This window comes from Oncorhynchus kisutch, linkage group LG15 (genome assembly GCF_002021735.2).
Source record: "Oncorhynchus kisutch isolate 150728-3 linkage group LG15, Okis_V2, whole genome shotgun sequence".
NCBI classification, from domain to species: Eukaryota; Metazoa; Chordata; class Actinopteri; order Salmoniformes; family Salmonidae; genus Oncorhynchus; species Oncorhynchus kisutch.
Window position 1 is genome coordinate 25,703,517 of NC_034188.2, and position 17,806 is coordinate 25,721,322.

Genomic DNA, 17,806 nt, shown 5'->3' on the forward strand with positions numbered 1-17,806 from the left:
CCCCTTCATCTACACTGATTGAAGTGGATTAAACAAGTGACATCAATAAGGGATCAGAACTTTCACTCGGATTCACCTGGTTAGTCTATGTCATGGAAAGAGCTCCTAATGTTTTGTCCATCAGTGTAGACAAGATACACTCTGTGGTTTATCACTGCAGCCTAACACACTCACATGGCTACAGATTGTATTCTTGTTGGCTGTTCATAAGATCCCAGTTTAGTACCACAGCCTGCATTCACACACACACACACACACACACACACACACACACACACACACACACACACACACACACACACACACACCACACACACACACACACACACACACACACACACACACACACACACACACACACACACACACACACACACACACACACACACACACACACACACACACACACACACACACACACACACACACACACACACACACACTAATGAACACACACACTGCTGGAATGTCATGTTCCGGTCTCTTAAAACACACATTACAAGATAACATTATCCAGTCATTTGCTCAGCGGTCGTACAGGGAATATTACAGCTCAGTTAAACATGAGGAAACCATGTCAAAACTGAGGCCTGTTCAAGCATGCACGTTAAGCGAGCACTCTGCAATGGCAGTTGGTCCCACACCTCTCTGCAGAGTGCCATACTTAGCACGGCAACTTTGCTTGTGGGTGTGTTCAGGCGTGTGTAATGAGGAGGGGAAGAAAGTCACATGCCATCTCATTATCTATGAGCTGCTATCCTGAGGATGGATACATAAGAAGTGATGCTACTCTATTAGCAAAGTAATATGTTATCCTTATGTTTATCACTTCACATGAATACAATAATGATTTCCGTGAGGCCAAGTGTAGCTAAATGCTACATTAACAGCTTAATGATCACTCACAGACCCACAGAAGCACACACATTACAAACGTGTGAAGACGGGCTGCTAGGAGGTTTTCCTGGGTGATCACGGTATATCCTACACCGGAAGAAAAGGTGATAATCTTTTCAAAACACTGTAATCACTATAATGAAATAAACTCTCTATCACAGACACTATAATCATGCTCTCTCTCTCTCTCATACAAATACACACACACACACGCACACGCACACACAGGCTGTGCTCCAGATGTGTGGGTCATAACGGTGTCTGTGGCAGCAGACAGGACCAGGTAGCACCCTGCTATTACCCAGGAGCCTCATCTGGTGTTAAGCACTGAGTGACGGCTCAAAAAGAGACCTGCCTGTCGAGAACACTGAGACACACTGTAGAGACATACTGTAGACCCACAGGAGTTAAGCAGGTGAGAAATGGTGTAAAACAGGGAGAGAGAGAGAGAGAGAGAGAGAGAGAGAGAGACACAGAGACACAGAGACACAGAGAGAGACACAGAGAGAGAGAGAGAGAGAGACACAGAGACACAGAGACACAGAGAGAGACACAGAGACACAGAGAGAGACACAGAGACACAGTGTCTAATTTACCCTGAACCAAGGCTCTCTCATACTGTGTATAATTTACCCTGAACCAGGGCTCTTTCAAACGGTGTCTAATTTACCCTGGGCCAAGGCTCTCTCATACTGTGTATAATTTACCCTGGACCAAGGCTCTCTCATACTGTGTATAATTTACCCTGGACCAAGGCTCTCTCATACTGTGTATAATTTACCCTGGACCAAGGCTCTCTCATACTATGTATAATTTACCCTGAACCAAGGCTCTCTCATACTGTGTATAATTTACAATGGACCAAGGCTCTCTCATACTGTGTATAATTTACCCTGGACCAAGGCTCTCTCATACTGTGTATAATTTACCCTGAACCAAGGCTCTCTCATACTGTGTGTAATTTACCCTGGACCAAGGCTCTCTCATACTGTGTATAATTTACCCTGAACCAAGGCTCTCTCATACTGTGTGTAATTTACCCTGGACCAAGGCTCTCTCATACTGTGTATAATTTACCCTGGACCAAGGCTCTCTCATACTGTGTGTAATTTACCCTGGACCAAGGCTCTCTCATACTGTGTATAATTTACCCTGGACCAAGGCTCTCTCATACTGTGTATAATTTACCCTGGACCAAGGCTCTCTCATACTGTGTATAATTTACAATGGACCAAGGCTCTCTCATACTGTGTATAAGTTACCCTGAAACAAGACTCTCTCTGTGGTGAGTGTGTGTGGTGTATGTGTGTCTTAAGTGTGTACTCTGTATTTATGCAATGCATATGAGTGTCCATCGACTCTATCCGGGTAGTTCAGGTCTATGGTACTAGTTACCAGTGTAACATCCTTCATATCTATGGATTCTATTCTTTGATGGACATGACATTCTACAGAGGCCAGCTGGTGTTAGTGTGCAATGACAGGATACAGTATCCTGTTACGCCTACCTATCATCAACAGCTTTTTACAGTACACCCACTACGCTACCTACGTCTTTATGAAAACCAATGCATTGGGAAACACTGTCCTAGATCTTCAGATGTGTGAGGGGGAGTCGACAAGGGCCTAGAGATAGAGATATGTCCTGTCTGCCTTCCTTCCTTCACTCAGACAGACTGTGGAGCAAAGCCATCTTGCTTTGGGGCGAATATGAAGCCGTCAGTGTGGAAAGGAGCCATGTTGCTTTGGGGCAGTCGGTTAGCTGATGGAGACAGATAGGAGTTGGTGTACTGTCTGATCAGATAGAGATTAACTAAAGTAACGTATGTAAGACAAGACCTGCTGTATCAAGCAACATGTGAGAGACTCGATACACACAGGAGATTAAAGGTAGCTCTTTCTGCACGTTCCAGAACGGAACGTGGTATGTTATCACCCTGGTCTTATGTGAAGGTAGACACAGACACACACGCACACACACACGCACACGCACGCACACACACAGGCACACACACACTCCAAAAGTGTTTCAGCTGTACTGAAAGTCACTGGAAACTCTTTTTAGTCAATGCTTAGTCACGACCCTCTGCTAAAACTCTTGCATCACATGACCCACTATGTTGATACTGCAAGGTACGGAACAAGCAGGGAGAGAGAGAGAGAAGGGCAGAGAGAGAGAGAGAAGAGAGAAACGAGAGGGAGAGAGAGCGCTCAGGGGAGAACCCCTCACTTAGACACTAAGGCAGTGAGTAGACACTGAGCTACAGTGACTGGCACCATTAGCCTCTCTCTGACCCCTCACTGTTCCACTGAAAACAGAGTCAGAACCAACACAGCACCCAGCTCCCCCAGTCTCACTACCCCATTGGTCTGACCTGCGGAATCACAGCCTATAGTTCCATAGGTTTATTCTACAACAAAACATCCGAAATGTACCAACTGCATGTGAAATATAGATCTGCCTGTACATTCTATCGGGTGTGAGTGAGCCCAGGCCAGACGAGGAGGATTGTGGGGAAAATGAATGTAGTGGTCCATCTGTCTGTGCATGTCTAAGTCCCCTGGACAAAAACACACCGCTCTCCTCAGACAGTCCTGGACAGTGTACTGTTGTTACTCACAGACACAGTGAGGGGTGGGAGAAGAAAGAAAGAGAAAGAGGGATGAAACAAAAGAGGATGAGAGGATGTGGAGTCAAAGGAAAAGAAGAAAGGTGAGGAAAGGGAAAAAAAGAGACGAAAAAAGGAAGTGGAGAAGAGAGTGATGTCAGACCAATATGAGGGATGGGAAGATGGATGAGAGAAAATGAAGATGGATGAGAGAAAATGAAGATGGATGAGAGAAAATGAAGAGGGAGGAAAGGTGCAAATATAGAAAGAGAGAGTGAGGGAGAGACAAGACAGGTTGAAATAATAGGATCCTCTGTCTGTCCGGTAAAATAATGATCATGCTGAGTTTTCAACAGTAGCGATTCATTGATGAATGTGCAACATTAATAATAAAGGTTGCTCTCTCCACTTAGAGAGAGAGAGAGTTTCCACTTAGAGAGAGAGTTTCCACTTAGAGAGAGAGAGAGAGTTTCCACTTAGAGAGAGAGTTTCCACTTAGAGAGAGAGAGAGAGTTTCCACTTAGAGAGAGAGTTTCCACTTAGAGAGAGAGAGAGAGTTTCCACTTAGAGAGAGAGTTTCCACTTAGAGAGAGAGTCTCCACTTAGAGAGAGAGAGAGTTTCCACTTAGAGAGAGAGAGAGTGAGGGAGAGACAAGACAGGTTGAAATAATAGGATCCTCTGTCTGTCCGGTAAAATAATGATCATGCTGAGTTTTCAACAGTAGCGATTCATTGATGAATGTGCAACATTAATAATAAAGGTTGCTCTCTCCACTTAGAGAGAGAGAGAGTTTCCACTTAGAGAGAGAGAGAGTTTCCACTTAGAGAGAGAGAGAGTTTCCACTTAGAGAGAGAGAGAGTTTCCACTTAGAGAGAGAGAGAGTCTCCACTTAGAGAGAGAGAGAGAGTTTCCACTTAGAGAGAGAGTTTCCACTTAGAGAGAGAGAGAGTTTCCACTTAGAGAGAGAGAGAGAGTTTCCACTTAGAGAGAGAGTTTCCACTTAGAGAGAGAGAGAGTTTCCACTTAGAGAGAGAGAGAGAGTTTCCACTTAGAGAGAGAGAGAGAGTTTCCACTTAGAGAGAGAGTTTCCACTTAGAGAGAGAGAGAGTTTCCACTTAGAGAGAGAGAGAGAGTTTCCACTTAGAGAGAGAGAGAGAGTTTCCACTTAGAGAGAGAGAGAGTTTCCACTTAGAGAGAGAGTTTCCACTTAGAGAGAGAGTTTCCACTTAGAGAGAGAGTCTCCACTTAGAGAGAGAGAGTTTCCACTTAGAGAGAGAGTTTCCACTTAGAGAGAGAGTTTCCACTTAGAGAGAGAGTCTCCACTTAGAGAGAGAGAGTTTCCACTTAGAGAGAGAGTTCCACTTAGAGAGATAGGTTCCACTTAGAGAGAGAGTTTCCACTTAGAGAGAGAGAGTTTCCACTTAGAGAGGAGAGAGTCTCCACTTAGGAGAGAAGAGAGTCTTCCACTTAGAGAGAGAGAGTTTCCACTTAGAGAGAGAGAGAGTTTCCACTTAGAGAGAGAGAGTTCTCCACTTAGAGAGAGAGAGTTTCCACTTAGAGAGAGAGAGAGTTTCCACTTAGAGAGAGAGAGTTTCCACTTAGAGAGAGAGAGTTTCCACTTAGAGAGAGAGAGAGTTTCCACTTAGAGAGAGAGAGTTCCACTTAGAGAGAGAGAGTTTCCACTTAGAGAGAGAGAGAGTTTCCACTTAGAGAGAGAGAGTTTCCACTTAGAGAGAGAGAGTCTCCACTTAGAGAGAGAGAGTTTCCACTTAGAGAGAGAGAGAGTCTCCACTTAGAGAGAGAGAGTTTCCACTTAGAGAGAGAGAGTTTCCACTTAGAGAGAGAGAGAGTTTCCACTTAGAGAGAGAGAGAGTCTCCACTTAGAGAGAGAGTTTTCCACTTAGAGAGAGAGAGTTGTCCACTTAGAGAGAGAGAGTGTCCACTTAGAGAGAGAGAGTTCCACTTAGAGAAGAGTTTCCACTTAGAGAGAGAGAGAGAGTTTCCACTAGAGAAGAGAGAGAGTTTCCACTTAGAGAGGAGAGTTCCACTTAGAGAGAGAGTTTCCACTTAGAGAGAGAGAGAGTCTCCACTTAGAGAGAGAGAGAGAGTTTCCACTTATGAGAGAGAGTTTCCACTTAGAGAGAGAGTTTCCACTTAGAGAGAGAGTTTCCACTTAGAGAGAGAGAGAGTCTCCACTTAGAGAGAGAGAGAGTTTCCACTTAGAGAGAGAGAGTTTCCACTTAGAGAGAGGTTTCCACTTAGAGAGAGAGTTTCCACTTAGAGAGAGAGAGAGTCTCCACTTAGAGAGAGAGAGAGTTTCCACTTAGAGAGAGGAGAGAGAGTCTCCACTTAGAGGAGAGAGAGTTTCCACTTAGAGAGAGAGAGAGTCTCCACTTAGAGAGAGAGAGAGTCTCCACTTAGAGAGAGAGAGTTTCCACTTAGAGAGAGAGTTTCCACTTAGAGAGAGAGAGAGTCTCCACTTAGAGAGAGAGAGAGTCTTCCACTTAGAGAGAGAGAGAGTTCCACTTAGAGAGAGAGAGAGAGTCTCCACTTAGAGAGAGAGAGAGTTTCCACTTAGAGAGAGAGAGAGTTTCCACTTAGAGAGAGAGTTTCCACTTAGAGAGAGAGAGAGTTCCACTTAGAGAGAGAGAGAGTCTCCACTTAGAGAGAGAGAGAGTTTCCACTTAGAGAGAGAGAGAGTCTCCACTTAGAAGAGAGAGAGTTTCCACTTAGAGAGAGAGAGAGTTTCCACTTAGAGAGAGAGAGAGTTTCCACTTAGAGAGAGAGAGAGTTTCCACTTAGAGAGAGAGAGTTTCCACTTAGAGAGAGAAGTTTCCACTTATAGCAGAGAGAGAGTCTCCACTTAGAGAGAGAGAGTATTCCACTTAGAGAGAGAGAGAGTCTCCATTATAGAGCGAGTTTCCACTTTAGAGAGAGAGAGTTTCCACTTAGAGAGAGAGGAGAGTCTCCACTTAGAGAGAGAGAGATTCCAACTTAGAGATAAGAGAGAGAGTCCTCCCACTTAGAGAGAGAGAGAGTTCCACTTAGGAGAGAGAGAGTCTCCACTTTAGAGAGAGAGAGAGATTTCACTTAAGAGAGAGAGAGAGTCTCCCCTTGTAGAGAGAGAGTTCATCACATTAGATAGAGAGAGAGATTGTCCACTTAGAGAGCGAGTTCCACTTAGATAGAGAGTCCCACTTAGATAGAGAGAGAGTTTCAACTAAGAGAGAAGAGGTGAGGGAGAATACAAAACGGTTTGAATAATAGGATCCTCTGTCTTCCCGGTAAAATAATGGATCATGCTAGTTTTGTCACAGTAGCGATTCATTGATGAATGTGCAACATTAATAATAAAGTTTGCTCTCTCTCCACTTAGAGAGAGAGAGAGTTTCCACTTAGAGAGAGAGAGAGTTTCCACTTAGAGAGAGAGAGAGTTTTCCACTTAGAGAGCGATGAAGAGCGTTTCCACTTTAGAGGAGAGAGAGAGTTTCCACTTAGAGAGAGAGAGTTTCCACCTTAGAGATGAGAGAAGAGTCTCCACTTAGAGAGAGAGGAGTCTCCACTTTAGAGAGAGAGAGAGAGTCTCACTTAGAGAGAGAGAGATGTTCCACTTAGAGAGAGGGTTCCACTGAGAGGAGAGAGGAGGAGTTTCCACTTAGAGAGAGAGAGATTCTCCCTTAGAGAGAGAGAGTTGCACTTAGAGAGAGAGAGAGTTTCCCACTTAGAGAGAGAGGAGAGAGCTTCCATTAGAGAGAGAGGAGAGAGTTTCCACTTAGAGAGAGAGAGAGTTCCCACTTAGAGAGAGGAGAGTTTCCACTAGAGAGAGAGAGAGTTTTCCACTTAGAGGAGAGAGAGTTTCCACTTAGAGAGAGGAGAGAGTTTCCACTTAGAGGAGAGAGAGTTTCCACTTAGAGAGAGAGAGTTTCCACTTAGAGAGAGGAGAGAGTTTCCACTTAGAGAGAGAGAGAGAGTTTCCACTTAGAGAGAGAGAGAGTTCCACTTAGAGAGAGAGAGAGTTTCCACTTAGAGAGAGAGAGAGTTTCCACTTAGAGAGGAGAGAGAGTTTCCACTTAGAGAGAGAGAGAGTTTCCACTTAGAGAGAGAGAGAGTTTTCCACTAGAGAGAGAGGAGTTTCCACTTAGAGAGAGGAGAGTTTCCACTTAGAGAGAGAGAGAGTTTCCACTTAGAGAGAGAGAGAGTTTCCACTTAGAGAGAGAGAGAGTTTCCCACTTAGAGAGAGAGTTTTCCACTTAGAAGAGAGAGGTTTCACTTAGAGAGCAGAGTTTCCACTTAGAGAGAGAGTTTCCACTTAGAGAGAGAGAGAGTTTCCACTTAGAGGAGAGAGAGAGTTTCNAGAGTTTCCACTGAGAAGAGAGGCAGTTTCCACCTTAGAGAGAGAGAGAGTTTTCCACTTAGAGAGAGAGAGAGTTTTCCACTAGAGAGAGAGAGAGTTTTCACACCATAAGCTGTGGGAAAGGTGTGAATCAATTGCCCTGCGTGTCGTGGAACAAAAGGCTAAATTTAGCTGGCCAATACACTGACTGTCCATAACCAGGAAATTAATAAGAAATGTATTAATAGGCAGGTCGTTAGGTAGACCCTGCGCGGCAGATTTGAATAAATTATTAATTGATTCAAATTAGATCATAAATGAATACATTAATGTCGCTAATTTATCAGCACAGTGTTAGGGTGAAGAGAGAGCCGGATGAACATGAAAGAAGACAGGGGGTAAGAGAAAGGGAAAGATTAACTCAGTCTCAGTGGGTGGGGGTGGCCGTTGTTACTCCTTCCTGAGATCTTAACTGGGTCTCTCTCTCAATTCACTCCAATGGGCTTTATTGGCGTCGGAAACATATGTTTACATTGCCAAAGCAAGTGAAATAGACAGGAAATAAACAAGGGAAATAAACAATCAAAAATGAACAGTAAACATTACACCCACAAAAGTTTAAAAAGAATATAGGCATTTCAAATGTTATAATGTTGACTATGTTGTAACAATGTGCAAGTCGCCAGACCCACTGGCTCCAGGTCATCTACAAGTCTATGCTAGGTAAAGCTCCGCCTTATCTCAGCTCACTGGTCACGATGGCAACACCCATCCGTAGCACGCGCTCCAGCAGGTGTATCTCACTGATCATCCCTAAAGCCAACACCTCATTTGGCCGCCTTTCGTTCCAGTACTCTGCTGCCTGTGACTGGAACGAATTGCAAAAATCGCTGAAGTTGGAGACTTTCATCTCCCTCACCAACTTCAAACATCAGCTATCTGAGCAGCTAACCGATCGCTGCAGCTGTACATAGTCTATTGGTAAATAGCCCACCCTTTTCACCTACCTCATCCCCGTACTGTTTTTATTTATTTACTTTTCTGCTCTTCTGCACACCAATATCTCTACCTGTACATGACCATCTGATCTTTTATCACTCCAGTGTTAATCTGCAAAATTGTAATTATTTGCCTACCTCCTCATGCCTTTTGCACACATTGTATATAGACCCCCCCCTTCGTTTTCTACTGTGTTATTGACTTGTTAATTGTTTACTCCATGTGTAACTCTTTGTTGTATGCTCACACTGCTATGCTTTATCTTGGCCAGGTCGCAGTTGCAAATGAGAACTTGTTCTCAACTAGCCTACCTGGTTTAAATAAAGGTGAAATAAAAAATAAAAAAATAAAGTAGATAAAGTATGAAAGGGTCTCTCTCTCTGTCTCTCCTCTCTCTCTCTCTCTCTCTCTCTCCCTCTCTCTCTCTCCCTCTCTCTCCCTCTCTCTCTCTCTCTCTCTCTCTCTCTCTCTCTCTGTCTCTCTTTCTCACTCTCTCTCTCTCTCTCTCCTCTCTCTTCTCTCTCTCTCTCTCTCTCCTCTCCTGTCTCTCTCTCTGTCTCTCTCTCTTGTCTCTCTCTCTCTCTCTCTCTCTCTCTCTCTCCTCTCTGTCTCTGTCTCTCTCTGTTCTCTGTCTCTCTCACTCTCTCTCTCACTCTCTCTCTCTCGTTCTCTGTCTGTGTCTCTATCTGTACCTCTCTGTCTCTCTCTCGCTCTCTCTCTCTCTCTGGTCTCTGTCTCTATCTGTACCTCTCTGTCTCTCTCTCGCTCTCTCTCTCTCTGTCTCTTTCTCACTCTCTCTCTCTCTCTCTCTCTCTGTTCTCTCTCTCTCTGTCTCTCTCCCCTCCTCTCTTTCTGTCTCTCTCTCTCTCTCTCTGTCTCTCTCTCTCTCTCTCTCTCTGTCTCTCTCTGTCTGTGTCTCTATCTGTACCTCTCTGTCTCTCTCTCGTTCTCGCTCTCTCTATCTCTCTCTCTCTCTACATTATTGATGCACCTCTAGGTGCCAAATCGATGATGATATAATGTCCAGGACTTCCATCTCACGGATAAAAGTCTTAAATAATTGCAGTCTCATCATCTTACATTACAGTGAATAGCAGAAATAGACCCTGTTGAATAAACTGCTATTAGAACACAGATGTTGATAACAAGGTGCTGGTGAATCTCACATTCACAACATCACCTAACACCCCAACATGAAATTGGGGTGTTATACCAGTCTGTCATTCCCACACATGAATGCACACATGAACACACAACCATGTACTGTGCGATCACAGGTTTGGATTGCTAGTCTGTGGTGAAGTATGTCATATGCCACGTTGGTAAGCAGGAAGTAGGTAAACCAATCACAGACCTCTAGAGTGGTAGCCTGCAGCGGGGCCACTGACTGGCATCTTCTTCACGGAGGAAGAGCGGTAGACGATGTGTTGACGCCCTCCTCCTCCCTCCTCCTCCCCCATCACTCCATTCCCCCTCTCCACCGGCTCGATGAAGAACTCCTCCTCTTCCATCCTGATCATACCAGCCTGGGAGAGAAAGAGAGAGAGGCAGGGAGAGATAGAGGAGGGAGGAAGGGAGAGAGGACTCTCAGTTAGTCCGTCTTACTACAATGCATAATAATCATGACATAATAAGCCTGGTTAGGGGCTCATCCACTCATCCACAAGTCATTCCTGTTTTTAATCTTTCCCCTGCTAAAATCCTGGGGATAAGGCACACTTCCAAGGACAGAAGAGAGAGAGAGCGACACTTGGTATCAGAGCCACCGTGGGAGGAAATAAGCTAGTCCAGGTCGGATTCTGCTCTTACATTCCCTGTCAGGTAATTCCCCCTACCCCGCTCCCCACTCTGACACACACACAGAAAAACAGGGGCTCAGAAAATTGCCCGTCACTCTCTCTAACTCCATCTGTCTGTTTAGACAACTGGTAATTACCACGGCAACCGACTGCCGAGGAGCGAAGCCATCGGGGAGAACCGAAGAGGAGGATTCTGGGGCTTTACAGGGAAAAGAAATAAGAGAAAGACATAAAGAGAGAGAGACACAAACAGTCATCCACCTGATCCGCTCGCTGTGGCCTTCCCTCCTCTCTCTGACAGGATGAAGAAGGGATGGTGTATGATCCTAACGCACGAGTGTGAAGTGTGGGAGGGAGAAATTAGAGACATTGTTGCTTGGCAAAAAAGCTGGGGTAAGTTTTCAGTGAGTGTGCTGTTATTCCAATGCTTACACTGAGAGCTGCACTGAAGCAGAACTAACTCAAAAACACCACACTACTCCACAGGGGTACCTTGTGCAGAAATGTCTCACCTCTACTTGAACTCATATTGACTCTTCTCTACAGTACAGTACACCTCTGGACTACATCTCACTCAATACTCAGGGAGTTACTATAGGTCAGGGGTGTTCAAATCTGGCCCTACGAGGTCTGGAGTACTGCTGCTTTTCTGTTCTACCTGATAATTCATTGCACCCACCTAGTGTCCCAGGTCTAAATCACTTTCTGATTACAAGGGAACAATTAAATAAAAAGCAGTGAACTGGCTCAAGGTCCACATTTTCAGTTGAGGGCTAAAGTTCAAATACCTATTTAGGCCAGAGCCCTGTCTGATATGTGGATATGTGGCTTTGTCCAAAAGAAGAGGGGAAAATAATGGCATTTCAAGTTCACCCATTCAACTATACCCATGATTTGGACAGGAAGGGATGACATTAAAAGAGGGGGCCTACCATTACAACCTCATCATATTTGGGAATAATAATAGTGAGACGTACAATGTCATTTTGTTTCGATATTTGATTCATTAAATTAACATAGGATATCTAAACTTTAGCTTTTAAGAGTCATTTACATCATTACCTGACATTACAGCTCCTGCAGGGGAGAATGACAGTAATACAGGATAACTACAGTGCAGAGTAATGTCAGTGAATCAGCAGTATTATTAGGATCCCCATCAGTGCAGAGTAATGTCAGTGAATCAGCAGTATTATTAGGATCCCCATCAGTGCAGAGTAATGTCAGTGAATCAGCAGTATTATTAGGATCCCCATCAGTGCAGAGTAATGTCAGTGAATCAGCAGTATTATTAGGATCCCCATCAGTGCAGAGTAATGTCAGTGAATCAGCAGTATTATTAGGATCCCCATCAGTGCAGAGTAATGTCAGTGAATCAGCAGTATTATTAGGATCCCATCAGTGCAGAGTAATGTCAGTGAATCAGCAGTATTATTAGGATCCCCATCAGTGCAGAGTAATGTCAGTGAATCAGCAGTATTATTAGGATCCCCATCAGTGCAGAGTAATGTCAGTGAATCAGCAGTATTATTAGGATCCCCATCAGTGCAGAGTAATGTCAGTGAATCAGCAGTATTATTAGGATCCCCATCAGTGCAGAGTAATGTCAGTGAATCAGCAGTATTATTAGGATCCCCATCAGTGGTGCCAGTCACTATAGCTTAGTGTCTTCTCACTGACTTGGTGTCTTAGCGATGGGTTCTCCCCTGAGCGCTCTCGCTCTCTCTCTCGCTCTCTCTCTTAATCTCTGTCTCTCTCTCTCCACTCATCCCTCTGTTCTCTCTGAGCCGTGGTGCGGCATTCCGATCGGAGCTGATGGATCTGTGCTGGTGCATGGCTTCCCGCTCCGGAATACCAAGCAGATGGTAGAGGAGAGCCATGTCAAAGAACAATATGACATGTGGGACTAGGAGACAAGGTCAGATCGATCAGCGACAGGGAGGAGGAGGAGGGAGAGGGAGGAGGGTGGGAGAGAGAGAGAGAACTGGACATCTACAGTCTAAAAGAAGAGTGAATAAAACATAAGAGTTTCTATAGATTCCAGAGAGAGAGAGCATCATGTTCTCTCAGAAACAGGAACAAGGAAACATGAACAAGGAAGCAGCTAGGGACCAGTGGAGAATTAAGGGAGTTTATTGGACAACTGTCTGGAACTTTCTTCTATTCAATATCAGAGAATAAAGAATGATTAAGAAAATATGATTAAATATAACCATTTAAGGTTAGAGAACACTACTGGTAAAATCCCTTCACTGATAGAGGTTCTCTATCTCACACCAGCTATTTATTTCAGACACTTTATCAATAGAACGGACATGGACACTACATGCAAAGCAGAGAAACACTCATTACTCATTATTAATTCGGATTCATCTAGACTAGGGAGGGGCAACAAACAGAACTCATCATGAGGGGCAGCAGTGTTTCAACAATTTTTTTATTCCAACTCTCAACAGTAATTTGAGTCCCCGACTGAGTTATTTTTGTATTGGTCCTCGGGCCTACAAAGCAGGGGGCTGCCAGTCGCCCATCCCTGATCTAGAGTCTAGACCATACACTTCTATTTCTATCTGGCTCTTGTCTTAATGCTACACACACACACGCACGCATGCACGCACGCACACACACACACACACACACACACGCACGCACGCACGCGCACGCACGCACACGCACACGCACACGCACACGCACACGCACACGCACACACACACACACACACACACACACACTAAATGTAGCACTCGAAGACAGTAGGCTATTACCTTTCTGGTCATTGAGACCCTGACACAAACTACAACCCTCCTGAGGCCTTGAAGTCATCATCTCAGAACTCCACGGCCCACACAACCAAGAGGAGACTTGCACCCTTTTCCCTATATAGTGCACTACTTTTAACCAGGGCTCTGGTCAAAGGTAGAGCACTATGTAGGGAAAGGGTGCCATTTGGGATGCAACCTCTATATTTAAGGACATACTGGGACTATACACTAAGTGTACAAACATTAAGAACACCTTCCTAATATTGAATTGCACCCCCTTTTGCCCTCAGAACAGCCTCAATTCATCAGGGCATGGACTCTACAAGCTGTCGAAAGTGTTCCACAGGGATGCTGGCCCATGTTGACTCCAATGCTTCCCACAGTCGTGTCAAGTTGGCTGGTACTGGATTGCTTCTCTGAATATCTCATTCCACTTTTCCCACAGATGCTCAATTGGATTAAGACCATCTGACTGGGCAGGCCACTGCATTAAGCTGAACTCATATTCATAGAACCATTCCTGGACAATCCTAGCCTTTTTGGATGGGGCATTATTATCCTGCTGAAATCATCAGTTCACCGATGGATACACTGCTGCCATGAAGGGATGCACCTGATTGGCAATGCTGTTCAGATATCCTGTGGCATTCAAACGTTGCTCCACTTTTATCAAGGGGCCCAATGTCTGCCATGAAACACACACCACACCATCACACCACCAGCTGCAATGTTGACACGTAACATGATGGATGCATGTACTCGTGGTTTCCTCCATACCCTAGTCCTCCCATCAGCATCACACAGCAGGAACTGGGATTCATTAGACCTGGCAATGTTTTTCCAATTCTCCAGTGTCCAGTGATTTCGTTCCTTAGCCCATTGCAACCACAGTTTCTTGGTTTTTGCTGAAATAATTGGAACTCTGTAAGGTCGTCGGCTGCCATACCCCATTCGTGTAAAGGTACGATGAGTTGTGTCACGCTGGTATGAGGGATCAGGAGACAGACGCAGGAATGCATAATAGTTTTTTTAAATTTAACCAAGACATTGGAATAAAGACCAAACAAACACGTAACAAAAACACAGGGTTGAAACCCAAACAAAAGAGTGAGGAGCACCTCAAATAAATAACACACTCGCAGAATGATTAACACATGGGACGAGACCCATAAACATCTATGCAATCCACAATGGTACGAGAGCCAAAACACACAGCACAGGTACTCACACACACCAACGTACATTGTACCAATAACTGACAGCCCCACGGTGAACGAAGGGCACATATATACAAATACAATCAGTGGGAATAGGGGCCAGGTGTGCGCAATGAAAGTTCCAGAGGGATTCATGACAGTACCCCCCCTAACGCGCTGCTCAAGCAGCGCAATGACACCGGTCTCGAGGACGATCACAGGAACGTAGTAGCAGTGGCGTCGGACAGACCAGTAGCAGTGTTGTCGGACAGACCAGTAGCAGTGGCATCGGACAGACCAGTAGCAGTGGCGTCGGACAGACCAGTAGCAGTGGCGTCGGACAGAACAGTAGCAGTGTTGTCGGACAGACTAGTAGCAGTGGCGTCGGACAGACTAGTAGCAGTGGCGTCGGACAGACCAGTAGCAGGGGCGTCGGACAGACCAGTAGCAGTGGCGTCGGACAGACCAGTAGCAGTGGCGTCGGACAGACCAGTAGCAGTGGCGTCAGACAGACCAGTAGCAGTGGCGTCGGACAGACCAGTAGCAGTGGCGTCGGACGGACCAGTAGCAGTGGCGTCAGACAGACCAGTAGCAGTGGCGTCGGACAGACCAGTAGCAGTGGCGTCGGACAGACCAGTAGCAGTGGCGTCGGACAGACCAGTAGCAGTGGCGTCGGACAGAACAGTAGCAGTGTTGTCGGACAGACTAGTAGCAGTGGCGTCGGACAGACCAGTAGCAGGGGCGTCGGACAGACCAGTAGCAGTGGCGTCGGACAGACCAGTAGCAGTGGCGTCGGACAGACCAGTAGCAGTGGCGTCGGACAGACCAGTAGCAGTGGCGTCGGACAGACAGGTTGTGGTGGCGTCAGACAGACCAGTAGCAGTGGCATCGGACGGACAGGTTGTGGTGGCGTCAGACAGACCAGTAGCAGTGGCGTCAGACAGACCAGTAGCAGTGGCATCGGACGGACAGGTTGTGGTGGCGTCAGACAGACCAGTAGCAGTGGCGTCAGACAGACCAGTAGCAGTGGCGTCAGACAGACCAGTAGCAGTGGCGTCGGACGGACAGGTTGTGGTGGCGTCGGATAGACCAGTAGCAGTTGCGTCAGACAGACCAGTAGCAGTGGCGTCAGACAGACCAGTAGCAGTGGCGTCGGACGGACAGGTTGTGGTGGCGTCGGACAGACCAGTAGCAGTGGCGTCGGACGGACAGGTTGTGGTGGCGTCAGACAGACCAGTAGCAGTGGCGTCAGACAGACCAGTAGCAGTGGCGTCGGACGGACAGATTGTGGTGGCGTCGGACAGACCAGTAGCAGTGGCGTCGGACGGACAGGTTGTGGTGGCGTCAGACAGACCAGTAGCAGTGGCGTCGGATGGACAGGTTGTGGTGGCGTCACACAGACCAGTAGCAGTGGCGTCGGACGGACAGGTTGTGTTGGCGTCAGACAGACCAGTAGCAGTGGCATCGGACGGACAGGTTGTGGTGGCGTCAGACAGACCAGTAGCAGTGGCGTCGGACGGACAGGTTGTGGTGGCGTCAGACAGACCAGTAGCAGTGGCGTCGGACGGACAGGTTGTGGTGGCGTCAGACAGACCAGTAGCAGTGGCGTCAGACAGACCAGTAGCAGTGGCGTCAGATGGACCAGTAGCAGTGGCGTCAGACAGACCAGTAGCAGTGGCGTCGGACGGACAGGTTGTGGTGGCGTCAGAATGGCCAGTTGCAGCTGCTGAAGTTGCGTCGTCAGACGGACCCGTTGTGGCGACGTCAGATGACCCAGTTGCAGCTGCCGAAGTTGCGGCAGTTGGTCGATTATTCTGTCATGCTGGTATCAAGGATCGGTAGACATACGCAGGAATGTGTAATAGTTTTTTTTACTTAGCCCAAATTACGGCGTGCCGTGTAGAGGCATGGGGATGAAGAACAAAGAAACACGTAACAAAAACACAGGGTTGAATCCCAAACAAAAGAGCGAGGAGCATCTCAAATAAATAATACAGGGGACGAGACCTTAAATCTGCGCAATCCACAATGGCGCGAAAGCCAAAACACACAGCACAGGTACTCACACGCACCAACGGACATTGTAACCATAATCGACAGCCCCATAGAAAAACAAAGGGCACACTTACACAAGTACTAATCAGTGGGAACAGGGGACAGGTGTGCGTAATGAAAGTTCTGGATGGATCCGTGACAAGTTGTGCATTCTTTTATGGGTCTTTGGGCACCAATGTTGAACTGGACTGTCAGTTGACTAACGGTAGACCGTTTGTTGCTCTGCACAATTTGTGTCAGCCTCCTTTGTCCTCTTTCATCAATGACCCGTTTTCTACCCCTGGCCTGACGTTGGCTGTATGTCCTTTAGGTGGTAGACCATTCCTGATAGACATGGAAAAATGTTGACCGTGAAAATCCCAGCAGCGTTGCAGTTATTTACACACTCAAACCGGTGCATCTGGCACCTACTACCATACCCTGTTCAAAGGCACCTAAATATTGTATCTTGCCCATTCACCTTCTGCGTGGCACACATACCCAATCCATGTCTCAATTGTCTCAAGGCTTAAAAATCCTTCTTTAACTGGTCTCCTCCCCTTTACACCACTGATTGAAGTGGATTGTAACAAGTGACATCAATAAGGCATCATAGCTTTCACCTGGATTCACCTGGTCAGTCTATGTCATGGAAAGAGCAGGTGTTCATAATGTGTACCTGCGATTTACAATCACAGTGCTGTGAGAAGATACTCATGAGATTCAAACTCATTAATGAGGGACAGAAAGAGGGAGATGAAGAGACAGAAATAAATAGACAGAAAGAGTGGGGAAGGAGAGTGAGAGCGAGAGGGGGGAGAGAGGGGGAGGGAGAAAAGGGAAGAGATTGGGGGTAGAAGAGAGAGAGAGGGGCAAGGAGCGGGAGAGAGAGGGGGGTAAGAAAAAGAGAGAGAGAGGGGGGCAGGGAGAGTCTGGGGGTAGGAGAGAGAGAGAGAGGGGGGCAGGAGAGACTGGGGGGGTAGGAGAGAGAAAGAGGGCCAGGAAGGGGAAAGAGAAGGGAGTAGGAGCGAGAGAGAGAGAGGGGCAAGGAGGGGGAGAGAGAGGGGGGGTAGGAGAGAGAGAGAGAGGGGCAGGAAGGGGGAGAGAGAGGGGGGGTAGGAGAGAGAGAGAGAGAGAGGGGCAAGGAGCGGGAGAGAGAGGGGGGTAAGAAAAAGA

At 46.5% G+C, this 17,806-nt stretch overlaps 1 protein-coding gene across 1 annotated transcript in view; it reads right to left on the minus strand.

Annotated features, from left to right (window-relative positions):
* Positions 1 to 9,732: 9,732 nt before the first annotated feature.
* The window catches only part of LOC116353582 (A disintegrin and metalloproteinase with thrombospondin motifs 2-like), an 89,719-nt gene continuing 81,645 nt past the window's right edge, over positions 9,733 to 17,806 (minus strand). The window contains exon 3 of the mRNA XM_031789916.1: positions 9,733 to 10,365. Coding sequence (XP_031645776.1) covers positions 10,186 to 10,365 — 180 coding nt within the window. The 3' untranslated portion in view covers positions 9,733 to 10,185. The remainder of the gene's footprint in view (positions 10,366 to 17,806) is intronic.